This window comes from Acomys russatus, chromosome 26 (genome assembly GCF_903995435.1).
Source record: "Acomys russatus chromosome 26, mAcoRus1.1, whole genome shotgun sequence".
Taxonomy (NCBI): Eukaryota; Metazoa; Chordata; class Mammalia; order Rodentia; family Muridae; genus Acomys; species Acomys russatus.
Genome location: NC_067162.1, coordinates 37,299,157 through 37,315,266, shown reverse-complemented (window position 1 = coordinate 37,315,266; position 16,110 = coordinate 37,299,157). Strand labels below are relative to the sequence as shown.

The 16,110-nt window shown below is 40.8% G+C and overlaps 1 protein-coding gene across 1 annotated transcript in view; it reads right to left on the bottom strand.

Annotated features, from left to right (window-relative positions):
- The window catches only part of Cntnap4 (contactin associated protein family member 4), a 288,717-nt gene that overhangs the window by 79,770 nt on the left and 192,837 nt on the right, over positions 1–16,110 (bottom strand). Inside the window, exons 10-12 of the mRNA XM_051168839.1 lie at positions 13,886–14,057; positions 6,187–6,293; positions 1,398–1,517 (exon numbers count right to left, since the gene is read on the bottom strand). Of these exons, the coding sequence (XP_051024796.1) occupies positions 1,398–1,517; positions 6,187–6,293; positions 13,886–14,057 (399 nt within the window). The remainder of the gene's footprint in view (positions 1–1,397; positions 1,518–6,186; positions 6,294–13,885; positions 14,058–16,110) is intronic.

Here is a 16,110-nt window from a genome sequence, read left to right as displayed (position 1 = left end):
AATACAAACAAATACCCTGCTGGAATTTTAATTTAGGTCTGTACTAAAAATCAATATCAATCTTGTAAGAACTGACATTTTACAATGTTGAGTCTCTTAATTAATGAAACTTTTATATTCCTCTATACCTCTAGGACTTTAAATCATATGCAGAGCATTTCCTATCTGTGAGAAGCCTTGCATATCCTCTATTATATTTATTACCATGTGGTTGGGAGTCTTGAGGCTGTTGGAGATACGATTTTCTAAAAGGTTGTTTTCTAATTGCATATTACTGGTATATAAAAACAAAGAATTTTATGTTAACTTAGGATCCAGTAATTACTGTAAATTAAAATTGTTTACTAAGGTTCCCCAGAGGATTTATAATATATAATTTAGCCATCTACAAGTAATGAAAATTATAGGCCATCCTTCCCCTTCCTAATGCTTTTGTACCCTCCTATATTGGCTAAGACCTCTCAAACAGCAGTGAACAGAATGGTGTCCATGCTGGCCAGAGGGGCAAGTTCTCAGCATTTACAAGCTGTTATCTATGTTAAAAGGTGTTTGTGAGCACTCTGGTTCTTTTTTAATTGTGGGTAGATATTTAATTCAGTCAAACACATTTTTTTTTGTGACTGTTCATTTAATGCTGTGCTTATGTAGAATAGGAGTTCTAGAAAACAAATAAATTCCATAGTTACACATATTTAAGACAATGATGGTCTGGCTATTCTGGGCATTGATTTCTCTGACAAGGGCTTGTGTTTTGAGACACCATAGGAAACACTTATTATTAGATATACTTCTCAGTTACCATATGTGCACAGACCAGCAATATTGTAAATTACTGACATTTAACTAGCACATCCGTTAAATATTTATGCTGCTTACTACTAAATAGTACTGTGATGGTTAGTTTTAGCTCTCACCTTTCCACAGTCTAGAATCTCCTGGGAGAAAAGTCCTGAGATGGATTATCTAGAGCAGGTTGGTCTGTGTGCTTATCTGTGGGTGACTGTCGCCTGGGAAGACCCAGGCCACCATGGGCAGCACCATCTGATTTGCTAGACTGTGTAAGAATAGTAAAAGCTGGCAGACTTCTGCCCACCCCTCCCCACCCCGCCCTCCAGACTGTGGATGTGATGATGTAACTAGCTGCCTCAAGCTCAAGCTCTCCTTGCCAAGATTTCTCCCAAAACAATAGACAATGATCTAGACTTGTAAGCTAAAACAAATCCTTTCTCTCCTGAGTTGCCTTTTATCACAGCAACAGAAGTGATACTAGGAAAAAGAAAATACCCACTTCAGTCATGTTGCAAGTTAGATCAACACTGTACTTATTTCTCTTTGAGTTTTGTGCAATTAGTCCACTGAAGCAGACTTAACTAGCAAATGGAAGTGTGTTAACTTACCAGTCATGTTGCAGTAGAGGAGAAATGGCTGCAGAGGACCACTTCCATCTGAGTCTATGTAATAAAACCCAGAAGCATTTCCTTGGTGCTTATAGGCTTCGCATGACTGCTCATAGACAGCTGAGAGAGAGAGAGAGAGAGAGAGAGAGAGAGAGAGAGAGAGAGAGAGAGAGAGAGAGACAGAGAGAGAGAGAGAGAGAGAGAGACACACACAGAGAGACACAAAGAGAGAGAAAGAGACAGAGACAGAGAGACAGAGAGAGAGAGAGACAGAGAGAGAGAGAGACAGAGAGAGACACAGAGACAGAGAGAGAGAGAGACACACACACAGAGAGACACAAAGAGAGAGAAAGAGAAAGAGACAGAGAGAGAGAGACAGAGAGAGAGAGAGACAGAGAGAGAGAGAAGAGGGACATCATAAATGATAGAACAAGAAAGAAATCTCTCAAATTTTAAAAGATTTACAATAGATCCCCAAGTCTATGTGCATCACCAGCCGAGAGAACAGGTAACATTTATATTTTAAAACAAAACCCATCCTTCTTTTCTTTTCAAATTAATATGGATGAAAGGGATAATGTACCAAAGATGAGGTTGTATTTTATGATTTTTTTTTTTATCACCGAAGGAGAAGGAGATGATTAGATCAAAATGAAAATTTAGCTTACTTTTTATGGTAGGAAGAACTAGGGGATGAAGGCAGCTATTTAAATGTTAAGACCTTTTTCAGTATGATGTGGTATCTTGTGGTACCCATTTCAGAATTTCTAATTCTAGTATAACCTTGCAATAACCTAATATGTAAAAAGTACAGTAGCACAACCGTCAGAGCTCATCAGGCCTTACCCAATAATTATGCAATGGGAACATTTAAAAAGAATATTCAAACTGTGCTACTTTGTCACATCAACTTAGAGGTAAACATTTTTCTTCAAAGGGGGAAAATGATTTGCAAAGATCCTCATCTATAGTTTTAAACGTAATTATGAAACTTCTCTAATGCTCTTTAATGAGCATTCAACACAATTAAGATTCAAAGCAGAGGAAATATTCATATGAAATATGCCCCCAAGTGGTCTCATCGTGTTTTGATCCACAATTGAATTTTTTATTATAGGAGTGTATAGTTGCCATGCATAAGGTTTGATATTAACATCTGCGAAATGCACACTTCTCATTGAATGCCTGGCCAAATGTACCAATAACTTCCATTAGGTTTTTATTCCATGAAATCTGAAATAAAACACACCCCTGGGTAGCCTCCCTTGAATCAATTTTAGATTTTTGAAAATTGTGTTAATGAATGTTTAGACCATATAAAACATCACAGCTAATTTTTGCAAAGTTACAAATATTTTAAAATAATTCTGGAACTTTCCTTCCATGCTGCTCTACAATATGATGCTTTCATTTATTTCTATTTAAATTATATAGATGGAGACATAAGCACACAGTGGTTTGTAGCTATATTTGCATTGTGCACTGAAGTGGGCATGTAAAGTGGTTAGTTTTATATTTCAGGAAGCATATGCATATGGTCATAAATGCCTTGAAAGTGGTTGCCAGAGATACACACATAACTTCGAAATAGCGATGGGCTCCCGAATGCACACAAGTGGACAAGGATAATAGACATTTTTAAATTTTACTTTTATATATATATATATTTTAACGTACTTTTTAATTTCTTTTTTTTAATATTTAAAACTAATTGTTCACTCTACATCCTTCCTCTCTCCCCCAGCCTTACCCTCCCTCTCTTTTCCTCCACTCCCCCTCCCCTACTCCCCAGAGAAGGGAACCCTCCCTCTTACCCACCCCAGCGTATCAAGTCACATCAAGACTAAGGGCATTCCCTTGCCCTATGGCCCAGCAAGGCAGCCCCACAAGGGGAAAGCAACAAAAATTCAGACAGCAGAGTCCATGTCAGAGCCAGCCCCTACTTCCCTCACTAAGGGACCCACATGATGACCTAACTGCCCATCAGCTACATCTGTGCACAGGGCCCAGGTCCAGTCTACATATGGTCCCTGGCTGGAGCCCCAGTCTCTGCAGGCCCCCTTGGGTCCTGCTTAGTTGGCCCTATTGGTCCTCCTATGGAGCTCCTGTCCCCTCTGAGTCCTCCATCCTACCCCCTACTCTTCCCCAAGACTAGCTGTGACTTACTTACTTACTTACTTTTATTACTTTTGTTTTCATGACGGCGTGTCACGTGTGTGTGTGTGTGTGTGTGTGTGTGTGTGTGTGTCTGTGTGTCTGTGTGTCTGTGTGTGTGTCTGACTGTTAGTACAGATTTTGAGGCCAGTTACAGAGGCCAAAGGAGTCAGATCTCCCTGAAGTTCTGGATACCTGGTCTAGGTGCTAGAAACTAAAATCAAGGCCTCTGAAGAGGAGTGTATGATCTGAAACTCTGAGCCAACTCCCCAGGTCCACTGTATGTAATCATGTGTGTGTGGTGTGTGGTGTGTGGTGGAGTGTGTACACATGCATTCAGGTGCTTCTGGAGGCCAGAAGTGTTGGCTCCCTCGGGAATGGAGCAGTAGAAGGCTGTGAGATGGCTCAGGAGGGCACCGGGAGCAGAATTCAGACCCCCTGCAGGAGCAGCACCCAGGCTCAACTGATGAGTCTCTCCAGCCCCATATGGGAACTAATTTGCTTTGATGTTCACTGACTGGCTTCTATGACATGATGGTTATTTTCTAATTTACATCTTTCCTTTTTACAAACAAACTCTTACTAGCAGTCCAGTCTAGCTGCCAAGCCATGATGCCCCTGCCTCAGCCTGCCAGCTGCTGGGATTCTAATGGGATCTTTTGGAAGGCTTTGTCATTGCTTCTTCACTGTAACCAGAGGTGTCGTTCTCACCCTGATTCTCAGGACACGATTGACAAAAGCCCTTTAGCTCCTTAATTTAAGCAACCCACTTGAGAGCCTAATCTGTTAGTTTTTGAATCTCCTCATGGGCCACATATCAAATGACCTTTTTATTTCCCACTCAGGTTTCTCCTTAGAGCTGTTTGTGTTTGTAGTTACATTCAGTTATTAATAACAATAATGCAGAGTCAATTACAATGCATTTAATAGCTTTCAGATTTGAGTCATTTATTATAATGGAGATAGTTAATGATATTTAAAAAATTGAAATACACGGTCCCTCAATAGCTGAGTAACATAGTTGAATAATTTGGCCTCTGGTAATAGGTTAGGTATGGTTTCATCTCCAGTGAGTATGATTATAAAATCTGAGGAGACACTATAATATATACAACCAATACCTGGCTATGACTCGTGAGAGACAGACAGGGCCAACATGATCTTTTGAGCACAGTCTCCCTACTTTTGAACTGGGGTTTCTTGGTGTTCTCTGTAGGGGTTTCCAGGTTCGAGAGCCTAGGATTCTGATTTCTACTCAAATAGGGACACAAAACAAAAGAGCTGTGCAGTTGACCTGCCCAAGGCTTAGTACTGAATACTCTTGCTTCATGTCAACTCCTGCCTCTGTGTTTCTCAGAATTTGAGTTATAACATGAAACAGTGGGTGGAGAGGATAGGCATTTGGGTCGCTCCCTTATTGAACAAGTGAACTGCAAAAAAAAAAACAAAAAAACAAAACAAAAAAAAACATGGGGCTTACAGCTTAAGTAAATATTTCAGTAGAAAAAAAGGTACATGGTTTATAATACAGGAATATATATGTGCTGTGACCTCAGGCTCTAAAGCATCCTCATTCTGCCTTCACTCTTTAAGCAAACTTGAGAAGCCTATTAATATCCCTAAACTATACCATGAGTTAACTAGTCTAATAACAGTACTGACCTCAGAGGATGATACCAGAATCAAATTAGTTAGCGTGCACAAAAATACTACATTTACACTTGGAATTTAGAAAGTGCTCAATGAAAATTAACTGTGATTGCTGTAATAATTGTCGGTCCCACTTAATAATAATCAACCTCATTACGTAGATCTTAGAGGAAAACTAAGTAAGACTGAAGGCTTGTGGTCCCCCAAAAGTTCACATTCAGAAGACTAATTCCTAGTAGGATGGTTTAAGGGGTAGTACTTCCAGGGGTGGGTGGTGAGGTCATGAGAGTGGAGACTTCATAATAGGCAATGGGACCCAGTGAGAGTTACCACTCTTGGGGCTGTGGGAGGACACAGGGAGAGGATGACAGTCAGTGAACCAGTAGGCAGGCCCTCATCAGAAGTCCACATCTTTGAACACTCCCTTCCCCGAACTTGAATTTCCAGCTACCAAACTGTAAGAAACAAATTTATACTGTACCTAAGCCAGCCAGTCAATGGTATCACTTATCAACAGCCAAATAGAATACCATTCTCTTGGACTGTACTTGAGTGACCCACTATACTAGAGCTTATGCCAGGCCAGCCCATTCACCACTTCTGAGGATATCTTTATTATACAGAATCAACAGAGAGTGTAGTAACTGATCCTATTTCCACCTGTACTGTGCTTCTAGAAGTTCAGAGTCAAATACTGTCCAGGTTAGGTCGCAGAAGATGTTCCCACAGTCTATATCTTAGTGTATTACTTTGTCACTGGCTATCTTTTGCTTTATGTACATATTTTGGTCCTTTCCGTCTGTTTGAGCCCCTTCTTTCTTGTTTTATATTATATATTTCTACTTTGTTGGTTTTATGAAATGAGGTGTGAACTAGGAAACTAGAAACCAAATGGATGCTGAAGTTCAGGCTGTGCATCCCGGTACAAGGTCACGCGGGAAAGGGAAGCAGAGGGCAGGAGAGAAAGCAGGTGTGTGTGGCTTACAGCTGTGACAAGTAGCTCCTGTGTACCCCGTGTTTGTGCAGTTACAATGGAAGGTGCTCCAAGACTGAGAACATTCGCCACCATGCTCACAAGAGTTGGGCAAACACCTAGAAGAAAGAGAAGAAACTGTTAACCACAATGAAACACCATAGAATATTGCCCATTCATACATGGTCATGTGTAAGAAGGATGTCAACCATGTTGACAAGGGAGTGAATCCCACATGACCAATGGTTACACAGTCTGGTACCACAGAGCTTGAATCTCAGACATAAACCTTGGGTCATTAAATGCCTTTGGGCTTGGCCAATTCTCCAGTAGCTCTGACTAATTAATCATGGACACATCTCACCATATCACAGCTCTTTATTTTCCCTGTGTGGCATGCTGTGGAGCCCATCCCAGCCAGAATACCAACAGCTTACACGATATAGCATTCCATCATTCTGAGTTACTATACTGCTTGCCAATGGGAAGAAAAGAGACCACTGGGGAAAGGATAAGGAAAGAGGAAAGGATGTCTTTATTCACTCAGTTGGCAGATCCAGACATGTCCAGGAATGCTCAGTATACATTCATACACGCTAAGCAGCATTGGAGGGTTCTCTGGTGCTGAGCCTAACTCATGAAGACTGCCCCGATTATTATAAATTTCCAAGACAAATATCTGCCCTACTAAAGAACTACCAAGCACAGTAGGTTTATCCATTTGAGGTAGCTCAGTTTCAACATTAAATCCCTATACATGCTTCTAATCACAACCTATGTTTGAGAAGCCATATCATGAATAACGTATTTTTAAAAAGAGAAAACCATGTGAAACCAACAGGGAACAAAAAAGTGAGCCTAGCACATCATCTGATCTGACTCTAGGCTTTGAAAAGTTGTGCAGGGTCCAGATAGGTCAGCAGTCCAAAGACTAAACAATTGTGTTTAATCAAACTATTTCTTTTCAGTTCATATGTATCACTTTACCTTTTTAAAAAATCATTGTATATATTTATTGAAAAGAGCATGATAATTTGGATAATAAAACTGTTGTTTAATGAAGCAGATTAACACATACATCATCTCTCCTAGCTAGTTAATTTTTTAAAGATTTACTTTATTTTTAATTATGTGTGTGTTGGTGTGTGTGTGTGTGTGTGTGTGTGTGTGTGAATGCAGGTGTCTGAAGAGGCCAGACGGGAGAATTGGGTTCTTGGGAGCTGGAGTTTCAGGTGGTTGTGGGCTACCCGAGATGGATGCTAGTAACCAAACTCTGTTCCTTACCATAAGTACTCCTTGCTTTTAACTGATAAACCACTTCTCCTGCCCCAAGTTACCTAATATGTCTCATTGTTTGTTCTTGGGGCAAAGAAAGCTACTTTTTGAAATCAAAGGATCAGCCATATCTTTAAACAAAGGGAAGCATAGTGAAGGCTATTCGAGACATATGGGAGAATCTTAGGAGAAGTTGGGGACCTTCTGCTGTAGCCTGAAAGAGCACAGGTAGATTAAGATGGTTCCAACGTTGTCTTCAGCTTGGATAAAAGCTAGCTGAGTTTCTTGCAGGCTATAGTCCCTGACCTGCCTGTCCTTGCAGCATTTCCATTAGAAGACATTAAACTGTGAATTATCTCTTAGTCCCCTATAGAAATACATCTTTTCCAACTTCTTACTAGTTTTCTGGTCCAGGAAGGGCTCTCTGAAGGAGAGATCAGGCTACACCTTTAAGATGCTGGGATGGAAATAACAATAACAGGACCTCTATTCCTTATCTCCATGGAAAGATAGGAACCTAATTAATTTCCCTAAATACTGTATGGCAAACAGATGTGACATAATTTCGGTGACAATCAACTGCTAAGAAATAAATCCTCATTAAATTGTCTGGACCTGAGGCAGGATGGAAGATGGAAGAAAGCAAGGGGCCCTGGAAAGAAAGAAGCTCCTTGTCCTGAAATCTGTCTGGTTTTCTGCTGAGTAAGAGTCAAGAAATTTGAACACAACTGACGCTATCAACATTTCACACAGAGGACCAGCAAAATGGCTTAGAGGTTAGAGGGTTCCAGAGGCATCAGGCTGCCAAGCCGGTGGCCTGTTTGATCTCTCAGGACCCACACTGTGGAAGAAGAGACTTGACTCTTTGGAGTTATTTTCAGTCCTTAACATGAACAACAAGCATGTATGTGCATGCGCACGCGCACACGCACACACACACACACACACACACACAATTTTAATTTTTTTTCTATAATTCTTACTTTTATATATACATCCCAAATGAAGGGCTAAAATGTGCTTATGTAGGGCCAACATAAGCGTAACTGTATGTACATTGCTCTATTGCTCTCTTCTCTTTCTCTTCCCTGATCCTAAATAACACAACTACTCTCTCTGTCTCTGTCTCTGTCTCTGTCTCTGTCTCTGTCTCTGTCTCTGTCTCTCTCTCTCTCTCTCTCTCTCTCTCTCTCTCTCTCTCTCTTGCCTCCCCCTCTCTCTTTCCCTCCCTCTCTCTCTATGCTTGTACTTACATCTTAGATGTATTGTCCACATGTGTCTCTTTCTCTCTAAACACCAACACTTAGATACAAGTTTGTACCAATGCTTCATCCCTCTTAATAAACTCATTAGCTCTGTTTCACGTTTCACTCTGACCTGCGCCAAATTCCTTTCAGCAGCATAGTCAAAATGCTAGTTTTGCCAGAGTGGAGGTCTCTAAGGTAGGTGTTCCCCAGGCTACTGCTGGCAGTGCTGGGCTATATCTCCTCACTGCTGCTAGCATCACATTGTTCAAACTCTTTATGTGTGTGATCCATGTGTGTGATATGGTGTGTCCATACACTGTACGCATCTGTGTCTGCAAACACACATGCACATGCATGCAGATATGTGCAGAGACCAAAGGGTAACCCAGGGTCTTTCCTTGATTGCTCATTCGTCTTTGTTTTTGTGAGTCAAGGTCTCTGACAGAAGCCACGGCCATCAAGTGGGCTAGACTGGCTGGCCAATGAGCTCTGGGGACCCATTTGTCTTTGACCCACCCTCACACGAAATGCTGAGGTCCCTGAGGCATGCCACTGTGCCTGGCCTTTCACTGAAGTGCTGTGGATCTGAGCTAAGTCCTCAGGCTTGTGAGGCAAACTCTACAGACTGAGCCATCCCTAACATCACCTTTTTAATTTTTAAAAAAAAATCTGTTCACTTTACACCCCAATTGTAGCCCCCTCCCTTGTCCTCTCAAGGTCCCACCCTCTGTTCTTCATCCCCCTCCCCCTTCTCCTAGTCCTCAGAAAGGGGGAGCCCTCCTCCCCTATCATCTGACCCCAGCCTATCAAGTCTCATCTGGACTGCCTGCATCCTCTTCCTTTGTGGCTTGAATGAAAATGTCAGCAATATCTTTTGGTTTAGAGGTGCCATAGGAGCAATTTTCCTAACACAGGTAAAGTACCAAGAACAAAAGACATTTGTGAGCTTCTAGTTTAGGCTCAAAGGGTCGATCAGGCTACTGCTGCCTTTCTGGGTTTAGAATAAATAATATATTGAGACCAAGGATTCCAATGCTCTCATCCATTTTCAATTAAATAAAAAAATAAAAAATAAAAGCCACAGAGCCTGCCAGAACATATTTGTGATGGGATGTCATCCTCCCCCTTTATCAGAACTGAAGAGGGAGCTTGATGTTTTGCTTATAGGCTTTTTACAATGTTAACTGAAAATAGTGTTATTGATTTTTTTCCCTTGATTAAAAAATAGATGCCCACTGTACACAGAAGAAAACAATCCAGGACAGAAGAAGAGAGGTCACCTGCAGTCTCACAGTCTAGAAAGCCTCACTACAAACAAACACAACCTTGTATTCACAAGTACAGCAACACCCCCTCCCCCCATTTTTTGGTAGAGGATTGTTGACATAGGGCCTCACTCTATAGCTCTACCTGTCCTGGAATTTACTATGTAGACCAGGCTAGCCTCCAAGTCACAAATACCTGCCTGCCTCTGACCCCGATCCTCAAATGTTCATGCCACTAGACCTGGCACATGAATACAATCTTAAAGTAATTCTTTAGAATCTGCTTTTTGGGATCCAAACTAAAGAATGTGTCTGTACCCCTTAATTTCATTCATATTTTAGTATTATTATAGATTTTCAGGAATCCATTCAGACACACTATCATGATTTATTTAATTTTTAAGCATTTCAACCTAGTGACAATCTAGTAAAAAGAAAAGAACACTTAAAAATACAAAATTGTAGTAATCTTAGTTTATAATCAAATCAGAAAAGGACAGAGGTGACCTTTCTTTAAAAGATCTTAACACCATTTTTAAAAAGGACAGATTTGATGGTTTTTCCTAAGATCCAAACAAACAAAAACAAAATCTTTAATTGTCTTGGTACACCAGTTGTTTCCCTTTCATCTTCTCCAGAAGGCTAACTGGATCCTTCCCCTTTTGCTTTCAATTCAAATTTGTCAGATGAGGCTTTGCACATTTGTAAGTAAAATGTGAAAGGCTGAATTGTGACTTTTACTGAATTCATTATATGGTAATGTTTGCTGTCCTGTAACCTATGGCAATCTGCACTGCATACTAGGGTTCCTGTTCTCACCAAGGCCTCTAAACAATCGCATTGTACACTTCCCTTTTTGCTAGCCCCTCCAATACAAAGTAAAAACAATCTGTCAACCCATTTTTCTCAGTCTTCTAAAGCTTTCCCTTAGACATTTCCAGCACTATTTTCATTGCCTGTGACTTTGAACAAACACCTCCATCGACATACCTAAACCTGAAGTGACAGGCAAAATTTTCATTTAGCCAGATTCTCTGTCCAGCACAATTTCAATTTCAAAGGCTTTCATAGGGTATAATGCTTGGCTACAATGAATGATATTGAATTTAGATCTAGAACATTATTACATTCAAGGGAACGAAACATTAGCTCCCTGTAGGTCTCACATCCTCAGAACAGTAATGAGAAACTCCCCCCTCGTACAACTCACTCACCAAGCTACTCCCCACAAAGCCATGCTCTCTGTGCCACAAGAGATAGAAAGATTATCTTCTAATGCCAACAAATAAACCCACATGAGAGCACAGAGAGGCTCAAGAGGCTTATGGTCTTCCATGGAAAAGAGAAGAGCAAGAGGACGATGGGAAGAGACCCAATCACTGGATGAGCCTTGCTGGGAGACAGCACAGTGAGCCCTGGGGGTGAAAGGCCAGTGATCAGCCACTGCCATGAATTGCCAAGCATAGAGCACATAAAGCAAGGAGGTAAGGTGCTGGGTGACTGAGGCCACAGGGATCTTGTCAAAACATTCTCCTAGTTCTTTTGTTGCTGTTGTTGCTGCGCCTGCTGCTGATTTGGTTTTGTTGGGACAGGGTTTCTCTGTGTAACCCTGGTTGTCCTGGCTCATTTTGCAAACTAAGCTGGCCTCAGTGACTCACCTGACCCAGTCTCTCAAGTGCTGCGATTAAAGGCCTGTGCCACCACCCCTGGCCATTCTCTTAGTCCTTCCAGAGGTCTCTATAGCCTGATGTCATTTCAGACTAAGCAAACACCTCCCACTCTCACTGAACGGTAGCTGGTGCCAACGTCTAGGATAGTGACCTCCTCTGGTCTCTTAATATTCTTAAAGAGTTGATGACAAAAGTCATATAATTACTTTCACCCAAAGAAGTGGCATAGTTCTAAGCAATCTATTAAGCACTTGCATGCTCACACCTGCTAGGGGTGTCCCAGCAACACACTAGGTTTCTGCTGCAGATTCGGGGACAGAGACGGCTGCTGATCTTGTCATCCTGGCCCTGTTCCTTTAGTTGTCAGAGTCTCTGGGCTTAGGACAACCCTGGTTCATGTCCTCAGAGGATGAAGAAATCACTTCTAGATGAGAGGGTGTACTGGGTGACTGTGTGAGGAAGATGTGTGCATGCGGAAGGCACAGGGATGGCTTTATTGAGTGTGGGTGTCAGAACGGTACAGATATGTGTTTTCGGATGCATGGAAATGGACATGGAGTGTGAGGGTTGTGTGAGGAGTCTTCACTCATGGAACTAAGAATGAGTGTGTGTGTGTGTGCACGTGTGTGTGTGTGTGTGACAGTGCATAAAGACCATACGAGTTTAAAGTGCACACCTGAAGTGACATGCGTATATGAGTGAGCACCCGTGTCTTTGTATGTGTGCCATTTTGTGGAACTCTGATCCTCCTTAAACTCAGTTACACCTTCTAAAAAAGTAAAACAAAAAAAGATTGTTTTGTATTAAGTTCCTGCCGGTTTTTAATGTTACCACTTATTTTAAATCATAATTTATTAAACCGTTAAGTGGTCCATTTATTATGTGTGGGGGGAAAGCTTCACCACCCATAACGCTAATGTGCACCGGTAATGCTGCATGGCACGGCAGGGATGCAGTTCTGACTCCCCCCTTGCCTTTGGGGATGCGTTCTATGTTCTCTCACCCACCTTAACCCCTCCGTGCATTAGCTCCCTATTTCTCACACACTCTCACTGTCAAGATTTTGGCAGGGTAGATTTAAACACCCATAAGCATTAAATGTTTAGCTCAGGGTCTGGTATACGGAGTTAAATCAGCAATGGCGTGACATTGCGTCAACCTCAGTAATTAAAATTAGCAGCCTTGGTTACAGAGCACGGCTGGTGTGGCTCCTTCACTGCAGTTGCCCAGGCCTACCTACAGTTTTTTAATTATTGCTAACCGTTGGTTATGTCGGAAGTTGCTCATCCTCTACAATTATCTCTCGAATCTTGCCTTGCTATGCCCTGTGCCCAATGCTCCAGCAGAGCATCAATACAGGACCCCAAGCATTCCTAGGGCGAGTGATTCTCCTGCTCCCACACAGAAGACAGTCATAGGCTGTGACTGTGAACACTAGAATAAGTCCAAGTCATGCCCCTGCCTCTGAATATATCCAACTGTCAGGGTTGCCAAAGGCAGCTTGATAACCAACCACATATATATGTCCAATTTACTACTAGTAGCTAATAGCCAATTTTACTGTGTGGGTGACATAGTGTATTGAGTTTAATGACATAGTTTTTTTGGTATATGTATGACCATCTAGAACCATAGCAGGGCAGGGGAAATGGCCCAGACATGGTGACCTGAGTTCCGAGTTTCATAACTCACATAAAACTGGATGCAACATGGTAGCATGTCATAAACCTAGAAGTCCTGCAGGAGATTGAGAGGCAGAGACAAGAGTGTCCCTGGAGGCTCACAGCCCAGATAGCAAGAGACCCTGCCTTAAGCAGGATACAGGAAAAGAAGGGCTATCCCTGGTTGTTCTATAAACCTCCACATGCATAGCATGACATATTTGTGTGCCCATGCTCGCACACACACACACACACACAGAGAGAGAGAGAGAGAGAGAGAGAGAGAGAGAGAGAGAGAGAGAGAGAGAGAGAGAGAGAGAGATTTAAAAATAAATAAAATTAAACCATACTATCACGAGCTTTGTAGCTTGGCAGCATGTTTATGTATAATTAACATAGTCATATATTGTACCTATTATTATTATTATTATTATTATTATTATTATTATTATTATGTGAAATATGTTATATAAAGCAATTGCTATATTTGTTTATTTTTAATGTAGATACAAAGCACTTCGGGTATAGCATATCAGGGAGAAAAATACATATATAAATTTTTGTTATAAAAATTTTGAACAGGCTGTCCTTACCTGTCTGAGATGCCACATGAGTCTATCTGAAGGTCACTGAAGTTGCCAAGGGAACCCTGCTGGACTGCAATCAGATCTACCATTTTGTTGTTGATGGAGATGAGTCTCATACATCCTTGAAACCCACCTAGTGGGCTCTTACACTTGGATCCAAAGCTTTTGTCTGGACAACCTGATAAGGGCAAACCAAAGTAGAGCCACTGTGCATTGTAGGAAATCAGTATTCAAGATCCCAGAAGAATTTATAAGGAAAAATAAATAAATGAAACAGACATTTGGTTATCCCCTGCATTTGAGGAGAGAAATAAACCCACTGGAATTGTTATTAGTTTCATCTAAATTCATGCAAAGTATTTTCTTTATTTCTATAGGATTCAAAGGAAGTCTCTGCAGTTACAATAATTGTGTGCACCAATTTAGCTTGATCTAAATTTAGAAGTTCAGCTAGTGGCTCCAAAATCATAAGTGTACCAGCCAGCAATGTCAAATCTTCTAGAACTTAAGCAGGGAATTTAGTCTTTAGAGGGAAAACTCAAAACATAAACTAAGATAAGTGAGCACTGAAGACAAGAAAAGATAAATCGATAATAATGAAATGCCTTTGTACTTAAAGCTAACTCTCTGAGAAAGGAGATATATTGACCTGGTATAAAATTACTCACTCTTTATTTGATTAAATAGTTTATTTCCTTATACACATAAGAGCCACATATATATTTGACAAATACAAATGGCTAAATGTCAAAAAACACTTCACTGTTTGATTGTATTTGTTCTTTGGCTCAGCAAAGAATGTTCTCTTTGTGCTGGTTTTTTTTTTTTCTAGCATTTAAGATTTGTTCTCATTATTTAAATAACAAATATAATATTAACCATTACTGTCTGGCTTTAATGATGTTCTAAATGTTTATTCAAGTGAAGTAAATAATTTTATGGAGTATGAGCACATATATTTTACTTACATATTTTCCATCAATCTTTCTTTGCTGCTATGCCTGTCAGCCACCACTACAATTTCACAGAATTAGAAGGGTAGCAGAAACTTCTTAATTCCTCCATGCTAGTTTTCCACCTGCAAATTTCCATTACTATTCAATATTTTCACCAAGGATTCTTCTCTTGAATGCTTTCTTCTCCCAACAAAACACGTTTCCATGACAAGTAAAGGCCAATATTGTTTAAAGCTATTAGCAGGCACTCTGAAATATGCTAGTTTGATTTTATGGAAATTTCAAAGTTTCCAATTTAATATATCAATAAAAGGTAATCACAGCTTTATGAGTAGTGATTTGAGGTACATAGTAATATGTACACTTTCAATAATTAAAATTCTTCTGGACCATAGTACACTGTTGAATAACTATATCCTTTGATGGAAACGTTTCCCAGAGGGAAGAGGGAGGCTCACAATTATATAAATGTTGTGAGATCTACTCCTCCCCCAGGTCATATAAGTGGGAAAGAAATTGCCAGGGAGGGGGGCTCTGGGGGAGCTGCCTGGGAGTTGTGAAAGGAATCCTAGGAATACACATCATTGGGCTATCATCCATGCTGCAGTAAGCATCCTGCAATGCAGCTACCTTTGAACCACCAATGTTCCTGTAAGGAGCCCCCTAAAACTCATGAGCTACACTTGGATTGAATCATTCCATTGGTCTGTTGTAGGTGTCCTATTGAGAGCAAAGGGACCTTTGCTCACTTTTCCCAGTAAGAGCCACACAGCATACATGCTTAGCACAACTTCTCAAAGATGACCTATTACCAAATTAAAACTAGCAGAATAAAGAAGAGAGGCTCACAGTTCAAGAAAACTTAATAGTTCTCCTATATCAAGTATGTAAACTACTAGGCTACTCTCTTCTATGGCTGGTGTTGCCCAACACTTCTCAAACTATTTCAAAATGGATGAGACCATACAGTAACAAGACACAACAAACTAAACCACAGAGAAAGATAACAAAAGTATAAAGAAAACCAAGAGACAGACCATGGGAACTTCATATTCCTGGATACAATCCCCATTAAGCAAAAAATTCCAATAACAAAGAAGTGTTCGATCAGGTTAGTCACACCAGTCCTCTGCAGAGGCAACTATGGGTTAATATAATGCAATGCTAGGGAGAATTTGAGCACTGAGCCCATTCAAGACAAAGGTTCTAAAGCAGGAAGACTGCTGGATAATTTTCAATGCTGAATTGACGGATGGATCCATTCCCAGAGGCAGT